Genomic DNA, 16,885 nt, shown 5'->3' on the forward strand with positions numbered 1-16,885 from the left:
GATTGCCATCTTGCTCTGCCACACCTGAGCTCTACTGATCAAAAGAGGAAGAGAAAGGATGGGAGGGGAGGGAGAAGGAGACAAGTTCTGAATCTGTTTTGAATGTAGAACTGAGGATTTCCAACTGGATGCAGGGTGTAAGAGATGGAAAAGAAACAAAGATAACTCTGAGATCTTCGGCCTGGGCAGCCGGAAAATGGAAAATCTACTGAGATGGGGAAGACTTTGAGAAAAGCATCCTTGGAGTGGAAATCCAGAGCAAAGGTTGGATATGATGAGTTACTTGCCTGCTAGATCCCCAAGCAGGCAATTAAATTTATGAGTTTGGAGTTCTGGGAAGAGGACCAGGATGAAGATATAAGTTATCAATCTTTGACAATATTTAAAGCTTTTGGACTAGATGAGATTGCTTTGGAAATGAGTAAAAATGGCAAAGAGACATCCTGGGGTAGGCCAGTGTGGAAGCATTTAACTTGTCTTTGATTTTATGTGACCTGATAGATAAATAGGTAAATAGAATTCTAGATTAAGGAAATAATCCTATATAAAAAGAGATTTTTGTTGCAGATAATACCTGAATTTTAAGAGTGTCCTTTCAGCAGGTAACAAAGTGATATGCATAGTCCTATGAAGATTCATTTTGATAAATAAAATTTTATTTTAATAAAATGAAGATTTACTTTAACAGATATTCTAATATTCAATCATGTCTGTCCACATTCTTAGATAATGTCCATTTGGCCATGGAATACATTTTTAATTTACTGGAGATTTCTATTGCTAGTTATCTATTTGGAATTTTCCTATCAATAGGGAGAATTATCTATAGTTGAAAATTTTTTGTGCTACCCTGTTAGGCTTTTATGTTATGTGATGCTGGCTCTATTATACAGATCACTGGGGAGCTTTTCATTATCTTTAGTTTACATTGAATCAGCGTTGTCTGTCTATAGATAGTTTGAAATAATTTAATATAAGTTTGTCAGTTTATTTCATAGTTACTAATCTAAGATGCTTATCTCTACTTGAGTATTATTTTTGTTATTTACATGTTCCTGAAAAAAATCATCCATTTATCCCAAATTTTCTAGTTATTAGTAATGAATTTTTTAATGCACCTTAACTGAATCTTTTTTTTAATAGACAATTTTTTTTAGAGCAGTTTCAGGCTCACAGCAGAATTGAGCAGAAAATACAGAGAGTTCGCACATAGCCCTCCCCACCCACACATATATATTCCCCTAACCTCAACCCCCCTCATCAGCATATTTGGTACAATTGATGAACCAACATGGGCACGTTATTATCAACCAAAGTCCATAGTTTACATTAGGGTTCACTCTTGATGTTGTACATTCTACGGGTTTTGAGAAATGCATAATGACATGTAGCCACCACTATAGTGTCATACAGAATAATTTCATTGCCCTAAAAATCCCTTGTGCTCCATCTGTTCATTCTTCCCTCCCTCCTTCTCCCCAAATCCCTGGAAACCACAATTTTTTCTTGTTGCTGTAGCTGTGCCTTTTCCAGAATGTCATTTGGTTGGAATTGTACAGTTTGTAGCTTTTTCAGACTGGCTTCTTTCATTTAGTAATATGTCCTTTAAGTTTCTTCTATGTCTTTCATGGTTTGATAGCTCATTTTTTTTCACTGCACATATATTTTTAAATTTACATATATGTACTGTTCATTGTTTCTAAGAACGTTTAGAGCTTTAGATTTTTAAACTTACATAGTTATCAAAGAAATAAAGCCAGCCACAAAATAAGAATTAATTCAAAAAGATACATACACCCTGCTATTAGCAGCAACATTATTTATAGTTGCCAAGATATGGAATCAGCCTAAATGCACATCAATCGTTGCATAGATAACGGAGATGCAGCAAGCATTATGTAATGGAATACAACTCACCCATAACAAAGAAGGATACTTGGCTATTTGTGGCCCTTCATTCACTTTTTTTTCACTTAAAAAACCAGAATTTATTAGTAATGAATTGAACAAAGGATTCTGTAAGTAATTAGGTTTTCCCAGAGCTACCCTCTTCCCACTCCTCATTTTCACACTTGGCTCTTTCCCCTGCATCCTGGTTGAATATCTCAACCCTGGACTCTATACCACTGGTTTTTATTTTCTGCATGCCGAGTATTGTATTTTATGCTCTTCAGTCTATTTTATTTTTTTTCCAACAAAACATCTCACATATTTATTGCTTAGCCAAAGCAACAGTGCAGAAATATTGACACGAAGAGAAAAATCATGTCCCGAAACGCATCCAGCTGTTCAGACAGTAGCACTGTCTTCAGAGCGATACGATAAGATGCCCGTGACCTTGACACAGCGTATGTGCGCCACCTCACGTGCGGCTCCTTATAGCCCCAGCTGGGTTCTTCTCCAATGTCTTCTCTTGGAGTTGTACCTGATTTTATCACTAGTTTTCATTCGAATCCACTGGGGAATGGGACAATTCTGCTTTGGTTCCTTGGCCCGGAATCACTTGATCCTGAAAGTCTTGTGAGAAGACATGGCGAGGACCAAACTCAACCGCACATAGGATGGTGAACAAGTTATTTTAATTTTTAATTGTCATTATTTGTTCCTTAATTATTTCCCCTTGATCTTCTAGTTCCATTTTGATTTTGTTGTCTTATCATTGCTTAAATCCAAAAAGAAAATTTTCTTTAATTTCCAATAAGTGGGAAGCTTCTACGGCCTACTATTTTTTGATTCCTACAGTTAACCAATTAAAATGCTCTTTATAATTTTTCATGCTATATTTCTTTTCCATTTTATTATTTGTCAAAATATGTTGAAAGGAATTGGAGACCTTGGGTCTCTCCTTGATTTACCAGTCAAGCATGCTGAGTGCGCCTTGTCCAGCAGGGGGCGGGCTTGGACTTTGATTGTCTTCCGGCCTCAGTTTGAGGAAATCCACCCGTGAGAAATTAAGAGCGTAAACCTCTGGCCGTGGGAATTTTTGTCTGGTGGAGCAGTGCATCTATTTTCCCAGGAAATATAAAATCAAGCCCCTACAGTGGAAAAGCAGGTATAGAAAATAAGTGTAGGAGGCCTGGGGTAAGGAAAACAACGGGGCAGGTATACTGACAAATGGTACCTGAGCTTTGGCGTCAGTGCAGGGGAGACCATACATAGCACGTGGTGGGAGAATGTGGCAAAATAAAGCCCGGCAGTTCCCGCTCAGACGCAGCTGATTTCTCTCATATGGGAATGCCAGCCATTCAAAAATTTTCAGGAGAACTCAGCCATTCAAATTGCTGTGGGGGTTGGGGGGTGGAGGGAAATAGCTCAGTGGTAGAGCACATGCTCAGCATGCGGGAGGTCCTGGGTACAAGTCTCAGCTCCTCCTTAAACAAACAAACAAAGAAACCAACAAACCTAATTACCCTCTAAAACAAACAAACAAAACCCCAAAACAACCCCCCACTCTGTTAGATAAACAAGTTTCTATAGCACAGGGAATTATATTCAATATCTTGTAGTAACCTGTAGTGAAAAAGAATATGAAAAGGAATATATGTATGACTGCAGCCTTATGCTGTACACCAGAAATCGACACACTGTAAACAGACTATACTTCATTTAAAAAAAAAACCACATTTTTTGTTAGAATTAAAAAAAAACCCAAACAAACTGCTATGAGATATTTCCAAATGTTAAATTGTGATGGATGAATTAAAAATGGTTTTAAAACCTGTATATAAACCAAATACAAACTATGCTCTAGAATTTTTTTGTAGTAGCCCTGGATTCACCGCACTTTTGTAGCATGGGCTTCTAGTTATACTAAATAGTGAAATACTGAATACTTTCCCCTTAAGGTCAAGAAAAAGACAAGGATGTCTAGTCCAACCACTTCAACTCAATATTGTAACGAAATTACTAGAGTGCAGCAGGAAAAGGAATAACGGGCATAGCGATTGGAAAGGAGGAAGTGAAACAAAACTGTTTCCAATGACAGGGTGGTGCACAAAGGAAATACAAAATATACAAGCGAACTATTGGAATCAGTATGTAATTTAGCAGAGTAGCTGTATCTAAAATCAACATACAGAAATAACTTCTATATTTATATTAGCAAAATCAGAACATTAAATTAAAAGTACAATAATTTAATTTTTTAAAATTGAAGTAGAGCAGTTTACAATGTTGTGTTACTTTCTGGTGTACAGCATAATGATTCAGTTATACATATATCTTTTCCTTTTTCACCCCTCCCTTTCCCCCCGGTAACCACAAGTTTGTTTTCTGTGTTTGTGAGTCTGTTTTTGTTTTGTAAATAAGTTCATTTGTCTCATTTTTTTTAAGAGTAAAAGTACAATACTTTTTAAAAAGCACCCCCCAATAGTTCTAAAAGTAAGACTAACAAAATAGTTTCAAGACCTCTACACTGAAAACTGGAAAATGTTGCTGAGACAAATTAAAGAAGCCCTAAATAAAAGATGTATTATGTTCATGAATTAGAATATTCAATATTTTAAAAAAGTCAATACTTCTCTGAGCCCAGACCCTAAGCACTGAGAGCTTTACCCTCCTGGACTCACCTCAGTGTCCAGGAGAGAAGGAGGGCACTTTCTGTTGGTCAGGAAGACCAGACATTCTTCATTTCTGTTACAGAGTTTTTGATTTCTAGTATTGCATTTTGAATCCATCTCAGAGCTTCCATCTCTCTGCTACATCACTGTCTGTTTTTGCATGTTGCCTACTTTTTCCTTTAGAACTTTTAACATAGTAATCATGGCTATTTTAAATTCCCTGTGTGATGATTCCAACATCTGTGTCATGTCAAAAACCTTGCTCTGTACTTGGTTTGTCTCTTCAGACTCTAGTAGTAGTGTTGTTGTTGTTTTAATAGACTTTCTTTTTTTACAGCAGTTTTAGGCTCACAGTAAAATTGAGCAGAAAGTTCAGGGGGAGAGAGAAAGAGATCTCGGTTGTAACTTTCTGAATTTGCCAGTCTCTGTAGATTTTGGGGTAGTGGCTTGCTCTGTGATCTAAGTTCTCTGATGGGTCCAAGAAAAGTCATTGATTCCCAATTTGTTAATTCTTTTCTCATTGTAATAATGAGAATGACATTTGAATTTTGAATGTCAGGGCTGAAATCAGAAGTCTCTTACTATGTCATTTTAATTTTCTTTCTTTTTTTTTTTTTTTTTGCATATTTTTGTTAGAGGCTGGGCCTTGCACATCTACACCGTGTGACATGGTTTCCGTAAGCTTAACCTCTAAAATATGTTTAAAATGCCAAGTTCACCACATCCAGCGGGGGAGGGCTTGAACTTTGGTTTCTTTCTCTTTCTCAAGGCTTACTTGACCTTGGCTAAATCCAATTATAGACCGCCTATAGCCTGTGGGATTTTTTTTTTTTTTTGATAGGTTCAGGGCCTCTCAGATCAAATCCTTACATAGACAAGGCAGTTACGGTAAATGAGTGAAGCAGACCAGTGTGAGGAAGACAAATGGGCAAGTGTTCTGACCAATGGTACCTGGATTTGGCTTTCGTGGAGGGAGATGATAGCGCCTGGTGGGGAGTACAGCTGAGTAAAGAAGGTCTGTTCTCATTCGGCCCCAGCGGATTGCTGCTCTGTAAGAATGCCAGGCCTTCCAATCTTTTCAAGAAGGCTCGCACATTATTGTGAGATATCGCCTAATACCTGAATATTCTATCAGTTAAAATATCTCCAAACTGTTTCAGCCAAACAAAACACAAAGTACGAGCTAGACCTAGCCTGCTCACCGGAGGCCAAATCAAGGGGAAGCCAAATCTTCACAGGAGTCTGGTTGTCCCATTGCTGCTCATGTATGGCTGTTATCTTTCCTGGGGTTGGCACTCATGCTAGCTGGAGCCCTACACTATTTCCTCCTCATACTTCAGCTTCACGACATTGTCCCACGACCTCAGACAGTGGTTACGCCTTTGTTCTTGGCTCCACCCTCAATTATGTCCACATTGTCCTGTGCAGATTGATATTGTCAGGGATTTTGGCATCATGCATGGTACAAACAGAGGTCCCCCAAATCTCGCAGCCCTCCATGACTTTAATATTTGGAGACTACATCTGAAGTTCCCATGCCAGAAAAATATACGAAATCCAGAACTGCCAACCCTGCATATTTGAGAGGGTTTCTATAGGTGATGACATTTTCCTAATTGTCATTTGTGGTCATGTCCTTTCTCCTAGTATGGGCACAAAAACTTTCTTGCCTTCCCCAGCACTATTAATCCAGTGGTATATTATGTAACATATTAAATGTTTGGGGATGGCAGCGGGGAATGAACCCACAAAATAGGAAGCAACCTAAGTAGGATATTAATCTCCATGGTCCATCTCCACCCCATGCAGCCTCAAAACAGCTGTATTTCTCTTGCCATCATGCTGCTGGCGCCTCAGTTGTTGTGGCAGAAGACCAGGTCCCACTCCCTCAGTGGACCTCCGCTTCCACTGAGATCAATGCAGTCTTTGTTTCCCGAAGCCACAATTTCAGAATTCACATGATTCTATTAGGCACAGAAATTTTAGCCTATTTTTTTAGCTCAACCCCCAGACTAGTCCCAGGCCTTCTGTTTAGACATTCCAGAAGGTAATTGATTTGTTTTCAAAAACATCCTCTCCCTGAGATGATTTTTGTGGGTTTTCCTCTGAATGTGGAGATTGTTCTATGACACTGTGAGAGACTGAATGTACAAACAGAGGATCTCAGACCATGTGTAAAAATTTTCACCCACACTCTGCAGCATCAAGCCCAGAAAACCAACCTACCGTCTGCAGAAACCAGCCCAGGAGGCTGGCTTGATATCGACAAGTCAGACTTAGAAGCACATCAGAACGTCCCTCTGGCAATCTATTCAGAAAACCAAACAAGAACCCCTATATCAATCAGCCCCAGAAGGACAGGACTCGAATAATAACTCACAGCTCCCCTAGTTTTTGTCTCTGCTCCCAATTCAGTACGGCTCAGAGGAAGCCAGATACACAACCCAACCAATCACGTGGGATGCTCCACATCCACGCAGCCCACCGCCAGCTTCCCCAGGCTGACAGCCCCCAGGCAGAGCACACCTGAAGCCTTCTCTTTCTTCCTCTAGGAACCTTTCCCACGCTTCTGCCTGCCTTTGAGTCTCTGATGAAACATAAGTGGTGGTGGCCAGCTCCCTTGTCACAGCAAGCTCCATGTAGCCCCTGCTTGTTTGCATTTGGTTGGTTGAATGTTTTTGTCCTCCCCCAAATTCATAATGTGATGGTATTTGGGGGTAAGGCCTTTGGGAGGTAATTAGGGTTGGATGAGTTCATGAGGGTAGAGCCCCCATGATGAAATTAGTGTTCTTAGAATAATAACAAGAAGGACCAGTGTTCTCTCTCTCTCCCTGTTCCTAGAAGACACAGTGAGAAGGTGGCCATCTGCAAGCCAGGAAATGAGCCTTCATCAGGGAACTGAATCAGCCAGCACCTTGATCTTGGACTTTCCAGCCTCCAGAACTGTCATAAATAATTTCCTTTTGTTCAAGTGACCCAATCATCTTTGGTATTTCGGTGTGGCAGCCTGAACTGACTAAGACATAGATCTTGGTTTATTTCTACAGCAGGTTTTGGTCATTTTCACTTTGTATTAACAGGCATCAAAAAGGGAGTTGCTAAAAACCCACCAACATATGTCGGTGTGTTTCCCAGAAGTCCACGGAAGTGTTGTGAATGGCGAAGCTGAAGTCAAGTTTCATGGGGAGGTTCCCAGAAGCTTCAGAGGCTGTGTAGGTAAGGAAGTGTGAGCCTGGTGGTTGGGATGAGGTCGTGTTTGACACACACGAGATCTTTCCACCTCAAGTTGGCCTGATGGAGAAAACATAACCAATGTGTTGACTCATGTAGCTTAAAAAGTTCTGAAGTACACTGGCTTCAGGCACAGAGGGTTCTGGAGCTTGGTCAGTGTCACCAAAATCTTTTTTTATTTTTCTTTAATTAAAAAATTTAAAAATTTTAATATATTTTTATTGAAGTATAGTCAGTTTACAATGTTGTGTTGCCAAAATCCTTTTTAAAAAGAATTCTGTTAACCCTGTAGCTGGCTTCGTTCCCGGGCAGGCTCTCGGCTCTGAGGTTGTTCAGCCCAGCCTCTTCCTTCTCTGGAGATGTGACGGGAAGACTTCCTTTTCTGTTCGATCAGGGCCCTTCTGTCTGCATGTTGTGCTAATGACTCTGTAACCCCAAAGTGTGGGTGGGGGTGGGGGAGGGAAGGGCTGGCTCTGCTCCACTCTCCGTGCCCCTAGACATGGCTTGAAACCATGCAGAAAATACGTGTCACCCTGAGCCCCAAGCTTTTCCCTTCTGTGACATCTAGCCTGACTTTGAGCCTCAGGTCCACAAACCCCCAAATTCAAGTTTCCACGATCAAAATTCCCCCAGGGCACGTGTGACTTTTGTTCTCTGCTTCCCTCTCTGGGTTTCCATCCTCTCCTAGATTTTGGACTGCAAATTCTTTTCCCTAGTCAGCCTTTCAATTGTCTTAAGAAGAGTTACAGACTCACAGACTTAGAAGACAAATTTATGGTTACCAGAGGGGAAAGGTGGGAGAAGGGATAAACTGGCAGTTTGGAATGAACAGATGCAAACTACTATATACAAGACAGATAAACAAGGTCCTACTGTAGAGCACAGGGAACTATACTCAACATCTTGTAATAACCTATAATGAAAGAGAATTTAAAAAAGAATATATGTATATATAACTGAATCACTGTGCTGTACACCAGAAACTAACACAACATTGTAAATCAACTATACTTCAATTAAAAAAAGAGTTACAATGATTTTTCATTTTAAAATGAAATTGTACTTTTAGTTATTAGTGTATTTTTACTTATTATTGTATTTTTAGTTATTTTCAGCAGGGAGCTGGGGCTGATATCCAGCTCACAGAACCCTTGGAGATGGTCCTCAATCTCTTTTTCATTTAAACTCACACCCTTTGTGATCTCTCTCAGGTTCATGACTTGATTTTTTTAATGGAAGCATAGTCAGTTACAATGTGTCAAATTCCTGGTGTACAGCATCATGTCCATCTTGAGACTTGTGAATGCACTGTTCCTCTGGGATGAATTTTGCCTGGATATCGACAGGAGTCATTCTCTTCCTTCTTTCATGTCTTTGCTCAGAAGTCACCTTCTCCAGGAGGCCTGCCCCAATTCACATTTTAAAAAATTTCAGCTGTCCTCAACAATTCTTTGCTTTCCTTTTTTGTTTCCTTAGACTAAATCATTCTCCAAGAGACTGTGTAGCTTAACTTTCTTATTAAATATTGGTCTTCCTGCTCGGATTTTGGGTCCACGGTTTCCATCCTAAGAGCTTATCATGTGCTGTCTCTCCAGCCCCTACTTGGGGGCATGACACACAGCAGGTGTCCAGGAAGCATTAATCAAATGAATGAGTCTCGGTGCCAGGCTCAGTCCTGAACGTTTGACATATAGGAACTCATTTAATTCTCACACAGCATTTCTGGTAGTGTCTCTGTTTTTTCAGATGAGTAAACTGAGGCACAGAGAGACTAACTAACTGGTAAAGTTGAACAGGTGACAGGTGAGGTGGTAGGGAGGTGGGCGTCTGTTGCCAAGCCAGGCACGCCATGCTCTCGACTTCCACATTCCAAACTCCCAGCTCTCAGGTCTGCTTTGGGAATCAATGCCAGGGCCAGAGTCTGAGTCTGCCTGGGATGCGGACAGTGATGGGAACCGGGACTCAACCCCAAGGGGTCAGGAGGCTCCAGGGTCACTGGTGGGGACCACATCTCTCGTGACCACTGTGGACCAAGTCATGTCCACCCGACGCATTTGCCCCTGAGAACTGTCCTCCTCTCCTGACGGGGGTTGGGGGGGGCGTGGCAGGCCTCCGCCGCCTGGACCCTCAGCCTAGGCGCCTCCCATCACGTGATAATGGATTTGCTCTGTGATCTGCCGGAGGGCCCAGAGGTTCTGATCCACAGGGAGCTGGCCAGGTGAGGCTCTCTGCCCCGTGTAGATAGCGGTGCATGGGGACAGGGCTGCAGCCATGCGACCTTAAGAACTTGACAAGCTTTCACATTTCAGTTGCTCACAGTCTGAAGCTGCAAACGGCAGAGAAAGGGGAACAGGATGATTTCTCAGTTCCCCTTCCATGGATAGTAAGAGCTCCCTCTCTCCGTCACCCGCTGGCTTCCTGTTGGGGCTTCCTCGGGGCGTCTCCTGCCCTGGCAGAGGAACCTGCGCCCCGGGCTCTGCCCTGGCCGAGGCGGACATGGGGCCCCTGCTGCTGCTGCTGCTGCTGCTGCCCCTGCTGTGGGGGGGTGAGTGGCCCGGGGTGGGGGTGGGGGGGGCGACACGGGGTTGGGGGAGGGCCGGGAGCTGCGGCTGAGCCTCTGTGTCCCCCCAGGGTCCCTGCAGCAGCCTCCAGGGTACGGCCTCCAAGTGCAGGAGTCAGTGACGGTGCAGGAGTGCCTGGGCGCCAACGTGTCCTGCTCCTTCTCCTTCCCGGGGAGCGAGCGGTCCGCCCCCTACATCTACTGGTTCCGCCAAGGGGACAACGTACACACCAGTGCTCCTGTGGCCACAAACGACCCGCAAAGACCAGTGAAGGCAGAGACCGAGGGCCGATTCCACCTCCTCGGGAACCGCAGGGACGACTGCTCCCTGAGCATCAGAGACGCCAGGATGAGCGACTCGGGAACCTACTTCTTCCGAGTGGTCGCAGGTTATCGTGAGAGATACACTTACCGAAATACGCTGAACTTGCAGGTGACAGGTATGGCAGGGCGCCCAGTGAGGACCGTGGGCCGTGGAGACCCCCGCCCGCGCCCGTGTTAGAACAGGAACAGGACACGGGAAGACCCCGTGCTTGGAGTCTTGGGGTTTGAGGGATCAGAGGAGACACAGGCCCCGGGGGGAGCTTGGGCCCCGAGGCACTGGTCCCTCTTAGGGTCACACTCTGGGTCCCCACCCCCTGGGGCCCAGGCATCTCCCTCTCTCCTCCTCAGCCCTGACAGAGAAACCCGACATCCAGTTTCTGGAGCCTCTGGAGTCTGGCCGCCCCACGAGTCTGACCTGCAGCCTGCCAGTCGTCTGCGCTGGGGCAAGATTTCTCCGGTTCTCCTGGGCGGGAGACGCCCTTGATGCGGTGGACCCAGAGACGCTCCACAGCTCGGTGCTCACCCTCACGCCGAGGCCCCAGGACCATGGCACCAACCTGACCTGTCAGGTGAAACTCCAAGGAGGTCAGGGGACCACGCTGGAGAGAACCGTCCAGCTCAATGTCTCCTGTGAGTGTGGAGGGACGGCCGGGTCCCTGAGGGCACTGGTGGCAAGAGGAGGGTCCGGTCCTGGCATCCGTTTCCCAGAGGAGACTGGGGGAAGTAAAACCCCATCCCTTCCTGGGGTAAAGGACTAATGCCTTCCTTGCCCTTCGCCCCATTTTTCTTTCCCAGATGCTCCACAGCTGATGACCATCAGACTATTCCAGGGGAACTCCACAGGTAAGAAAGGTGTCTCATCCGTGGGGCTGTGATGCGAGTGGGTCCCGGCCAGCCTGGGGCTCAGGGCTTGGAGATGAGACCGTCCCTCACTCCTCAGCCCCCTGGCTCTGGGCTCGCCTTCCACCCACCCTCCCAGCAACATCCCGCGCCCACGGATCCAGTATTACTTTTGGCTGCTCCCTTTCCTTTTCTTTAGTTTTTTATTTTATTTTTAATTGTGGTAAAACTCACATAAAGTGAAATTTGCCATCTTCACCGTTTATAAGGGCACAGCTCAGCAGGATGAAGGACCCAATCCGCAGAGCTCTTCCCATCTTGCAGAACCAAAACTGCACACGCAGCCGACACGACCTCCCCACCCCTCCCCCTCCAGCCCCTGCAAACCAGCATTTCACATTCCGTGTCTGCAATGTGGACCACTCCAGGTTCTGCTCCCCTTTCTTGAATCTCTGTCTGTCCTCGCCTCTTAGGATAGTCGCCCATGCTCACCTCTGACCTCATTCTTTTCCAGGAGCGTTTCGTGTTCTCACTCCTGCCCTGGAGCCCATTCCAACATCTCCCCACTTTCCTGGGCGGACTTATCCCATCCTGAGTCTCCGCCTGCAAGCCCATCCCCATCCTGACCCTGTCCTGATGCCTCCCACTACTTTATACATCTGGCCGCAATCTGCACACTTAGTCATCTCTTGCTGGTGCCTCTCAGCTGGGCTCCCGTCCCCCACTGAACCCGGATGTGGTCTGGACATCACTACACATCGCCCTTTCTCACCAGCTGCTCCCATGGGGCAGTGAGTCTCAAGAGCTTCACTTCGAATCGCCTCCCTCTTTCCTTGCCCTTGGCCTCAGACACAGCTCCGGTCTTGCTGGCCCCTGGACCGTTGCCTCGGTCTCCTCCTCAGCCTCCCTGCCTCCTGTCGCGTCTCTCCCATTCAGTTCCCACTTGGCCCCAGCAGGGTCTTCCTCGACTTGGTGCTGATTCTGTGTTTCCCCTACTCGCATTTCCAGTAACCCCAGAGCAGAGCCCGATGCCCTCAGCCCGCCACTCAAGGCCCCAACATATCTGACCCTGCCTTCTCTGCCACTGCTATGGTGTCTTTGCTGCTCCTGGTCCTCCCTGCCAAGACGCAGGCACAGGTGCCTTTCCCCTCATCTTCCACGTGGTCTCTACTGTTGGAACATCTTCATCTGGGCTGCACGCCCACTTCTTATCCTGCCAACCTCAGACCAGCTCTCTTTTTTTTCTGGTAGCCTGACCACCAGGGTCATTGCCTCTTCAGCCTCAAATAACCCATCCCTGGGACTTGTCCCATGGCCCGCCTTTCTACTTCCGGCTCTGCAGGGAGTGTGAGGGAGAGACAGTCCTCCCAGCTCCACCCGCGTGGCTGTGTCTCTCTCACCCAGACCTGAAGAGCTTGAGCAATGGCACCTCACTCCTGGTCCTGGAGGGTCAGTTCCTGCGCCTTTTCTGTGTGGCTGACAGCAACCCTCCTGCTGTGCTGAGCTGGTTCCAAGATGGAAAAGCCCTGAGTCCCTCCCAGCCCTCAGCACCCGGTGTCCTGGAGCTGCCCCACGTGGGGGCTGCAGATGGAGGAGAAGTCACCTGCCAAGCTCAGAATGTGCTGGCCTCCCAGCATGTCTCCATCAGCCTCTCTGTGTGGAGTGAGTTGCAGGACAGGTGCTGGGGGCAAGCAGCCTGGTCAGGTGTTTGGGCTGTGGGAGGGTCTGGGGACAGAACTTTACCCGCCTCTCCCCTTCCCCAGAAAATGCCCCCTCCTGCAGCTGTGTGAGTGAGAAGCAGCAGGGCTCCTGGCCCCTGGTCCTCACCCTGATCCGAGGAGCCCTCATGGGGGCTGGCTTCCTCCTCACCTATGGCCTCACCTGGATATACTACACCAGGTGAGCACGCCTGTCCCCCTCCAGGGAATTCTGGTGACTAGCTCCCGAGTTCTAGGTGGCGCTGAGCTGTCCTGTCCTGCCTGGAGCTGAAGTGCCCAACTCTCTGACCTGAGACCGTGTTGGTTCTGCAGGTGTGGAGGCCACTAGGGAGCAGGGCTGAGAGGTGTGACTGAGCCTCCTTCCTTCTCCAGACGGGACTGAGGTGTGGACCCGGAGTCCGGAGGACAGACACGGGGACATCGCTGTCAGCTTCTCCCTGGAAACTCTCCACTCCAACCCTGTCTCATTTGTACCCACGAGATTTTAATTTGTGGAGGTGACTGCATGACAACACAGAGAGTCAATACCACTGAAAGGAGACTGTTATTAGTGACATTGTCCAAGAGCGGCTGTCACATCGGCGCGGGGTAGGGCCAAGCGGGAAGCGCCAGGTTCAGGAAGCAGGAGCTTGTGCAGGGAAGGCTCAGCCAGAGCCTTTCTTGGGGTTTCCATGGGAACGGCGATGCTGGGCAGGGAAATACTTTAGGATCTGCTAACTTGAATAATTCTGATGGGCTTTGGGCTATAGGGGTGGTGTTAAATAGCCTGTTACCTGTTCATGGATGACTTTGGGTCGGGGAAGTAGTGGCTTGGTCGTGTGAGGGGTAAATAATTGGGGGGTTGGGGATTATGGGGTAGGAACTGGTCGGTTTGCATTTGAGAAAATGAGCTCCCAGCAGAGTTTTTCTGTCTGGAAGACTTGGCTGACCCTGGGAGGCAGTGTCCTTCCCAGGCCAGCAAGTTTTTTAAGATGTCAAAACATCCTAAGATACAGAAAACAAAACACGGTTATCGCACACACAGCCCGACTGCCTGATGCATTGTTTCTGCAGTGCCACGGCCAGCCTGCCGCTCTGCCTCTGCTCTCGGTCTTGTTACACCCCGCCTTCCCGCCCTGTTTCTCTCCCTCCATCCCTAGCTCTGCAAAGGGAGTCTCGAGGCTTATTTTCTCATTACCGAGAAGTTACCTGTTTCACACCCAAGTTTCTGGTCCCCAAAACTTCCCTATCAGCGTGGACATCCACACACACTGGAGTCAGGAACACAGCTTTTCTTTTTGGGTTTAAAGTTACTAACCTCAGTGGGGGAGGGTAATAGCTCAGGGGTAGAGCGTGTGCTTAGCATGCACGAGGTCCTGGGTTCTATTTCCAGGACAGCCATAAAAAAAATTAATGAATGAATTTTTAAAATACTAAAAAATAGTTACTGACCTCATAATAAATAGTATAAAATGTCACATTTCATTATTTAAATGTTTCTAAGCAATATAATAATACTAAAATATCGATCTTGTCATTTACTGTCTCTGTAGGAGTTTGCAGAACAAATTATATCTTCATCTGGCATTATTTTTGGTTGGTCGGGTTCAACTTCTGGTTTAGTCATCTTTTTTTTGATGCCAGACTGAAATTGAGCAGAATATGCAAATCTAAAGAGTACAATTAGATGAATGCTTACACATGTACACACCCCGCTTCTACTATCAAGTCAACAGATGGATTCTTCCCACCTACCCCTGGTCAGGTCACGCTATCAGAAAGAAGGGGGCTGGGCTGGGGTTGGAAGAGTGAGAGCAGTTCTCACATCTCACGTCAAGGAGAACGAGGTGGGCGGCTCAGATGGAGACGTGCTAAGAGGTGAGACAGCCTGGAAGGCGAGGGGAAGGACACCAATGTCTGCACCGGGGCAAGGAGGACCAGGAGCGACAGAACGTGATAATGGTGGATGAGAACACGGGGTCAGGTATGTTGGTGCCCTGAGTGCCAGGCTGTACATTTTCTGTCCCTATAGAGCCAGCTTTTTTGTTTCCTCTCAATGTTATGTTTTTCAGATTATCCATGTTTTTACATGTATCGATAATTCATTTTTGGTTTTGGTATCGTTTTTGCCTTTAACATAGTATTTTATGTATGAATGTACTTCCAGGTTTGTATCTGCTCTAAAATATGATAACATTGCATTTGTTTCCAATTTTTGGCTTTTCAAAATAATTTTAATGTGAATGTCATGATTTCAAAAAATAGGAGAGCGAGCACTTTTTCCATGGTGGGTATGGAACTGCTTCATCATAAGGTAGGCATCTGTTTAGCTCTAGAAGGTACCAACAGAGTTCTCCTGAGCAGTCAAATAAATTTACATCCCACCGTCACATGTGAGAGTTCTGATCTCTCTTCACCCTGGCAGCTCTTATTAACCTGCATGTTCAGTTTTCAGCATTGCAGTCCGTTTGCTGCAGTCTCTCATTGCCTTTTAAACTTGCGTTTCCCTGATGAGTAACGACGTTGAGCCCCCTGACTGTCTTCTTTGGTAAAATGCCTCTTTTGACTCTTGCCCATTTAAAAATAAAAATTGCACATTTTCTTATTGATTTTTTGAGGTCTTTATTCTGGCTATGTGCCCTTTAAATTATGACCATCTTTCCCCTCCTCTCTCTCTCTCTCTTTTTTGCTGGAGTGAGAAAAAATAATTGAAATACCCTTGTCATTCTTTTCACGTCTGTGCGGTGGTCTTGCTGGCCAATTAAGAAATCTTTGCATCTATCAATAGCTTTTTAAAACTGAAATACAGATGACACACACAGTTATGTTAGTTTCAGATGTGCAACAGAGTGATCCGACACCAAGTACATTACAACATGATCGGCATGATAAGCGTAGTAACCATATAAAATGATTGCTGTATTATTGCGTTTATTTGATTACTGTAGCTTTGTAGTATAGTCTGAAATTAGGGAATCTGATACATCCAGCTTTGTTCTTCTTTCTCAGGATTGCTTTGGCTCTTCCGGGCACTGTTGGTTTCATACAAACTTGAGGATTATTTGTTCTCGTTTTGTGCAAAATGCCATGGATCTTTCAATAGGGATTGCATTGAATCTGCAGATTGCTTTGGGTAAAATGGACATTTCAAGAATATTAATTCTTCCAATCCTTGAGCATGGTATATTTTTCCATTTCTTTGTTCCCTTTTTTAATTTCTTTCATGAATATCTTATAGATTTCAGACTACAGGTCTTTCTCCTCCTTGGTGAAATTTATTCTGAGGTATTTTATTCTTTTTGATGCAATTGTAAATGGGATTTGAAATTTTTTCTTTTGGCTAGAGTCCCATGAATGTATAGGGATCTCCATGTTACTGTATTTTTTTTTTAACATTTTTTATTGACTTATAATCATTTTACAATGTTGTGTCAAATTCCAGTGTTCAGCACAATTTTTCAGTTATTCATGGACATATACACACTCATTGTCACATTTTTTTCTCTGTGAGTTATCATAACATTTTGTGTATATTTCCCTGTGCTATACAGTGTAGTCTATTCTACAATTTTGAAATCCCAGTCTATCCCTTCCCACCCTCTGCCCCCCTGGTAACCACAAGTCTGTATTCTCTGTCTGTGAGTCTATTTCTGTCCTTTATTTATGCTTTGTTT

General features: G+C 45.2%; 1 protein-coding gene and 1 pseudogene across 1 annotated transcript; one reads left to right on the top strand and one right to left on the bottom strand.

The window, feature by feature from the left end:
• Nucleotides 1–2,376: 2,376 nt before the first annotated feature.
• LOC105080491 (large ribosomal subunit protein eL39-like) lies at nucleotides 2,377–2,532 on the bottom strand (annotated as a pseudogene).
• A 7,674-nt stretch (nucleotides 2,533–10,206) lies between these two features.
• Nucleotides 10,207–15,820, top strand: LOC105080563 (sialic acid-binding Ig-like lectin 14). Its single transcript, XM_074371028.1, has 7 exons — nucleotides 10,207–10,335; nucleotides 10,422–10,790; nucleotides 11,023–11,304; nucleotides 11,470–11,517; nucleotides 12,919–13,176; nucleotides 13,278–13,413; nucleotides 13,545–15,820. Exons 1-7 carry the CDS (start codon nucleotides 10,287–10,289, stop codon nucleotides 13,558–13,560), a joined length of 1,158 nt encoding a protein of 385 aa, XP_074227129.1. The 5' UTR covers nucleotides 10,207–10,286; the 3' UTR covers nucleotides 13,561–15,820.
• Nucleotides 15,821–16,885: the final 1,065 nt, after the last annotated feature.

Source organism: Camelus bactrianus, chromosome 9 (genome assembly GCF_048773025.1).
Source record: "Camelus bactrianus isolate YW-2024 breed Bactrian camel chromosome 9, ASM4877302v1, whole genome shotgun sequence".
Classification (NCBI taxonomy): Eukaryota; Metazoa; Chordata; class Mammalia; order Artiodactyla; family Camelidae; genus Camelus; species Camelus bactrianus.

Bases quoted from the DNA above. Each gene is read 5' to 3' on its own strand.
- LOC105080563 (XM_074371028.1), top strand. From the start codon at position 10,287: ATGGGGCCCCTGCTGCTGCTGCTGCTGCTGCTGCCCCTGCTGTGGGGG. The intron at 10,791-11,022 runs GTATGGCAGGGC...TCTCCTCCTCAG, and splicing joins GCTGAACTTGCAGGTGACAG to CCCTGACAGAGAAACCCGAC. The intron at 11,518-12,918 runs GTAAGAAAGGTG...TCTCTCACCCAG, and splicing joins ATTCCAGGGGAACTCCACAG to ACCTGAAGAGCTTGAGCAAT.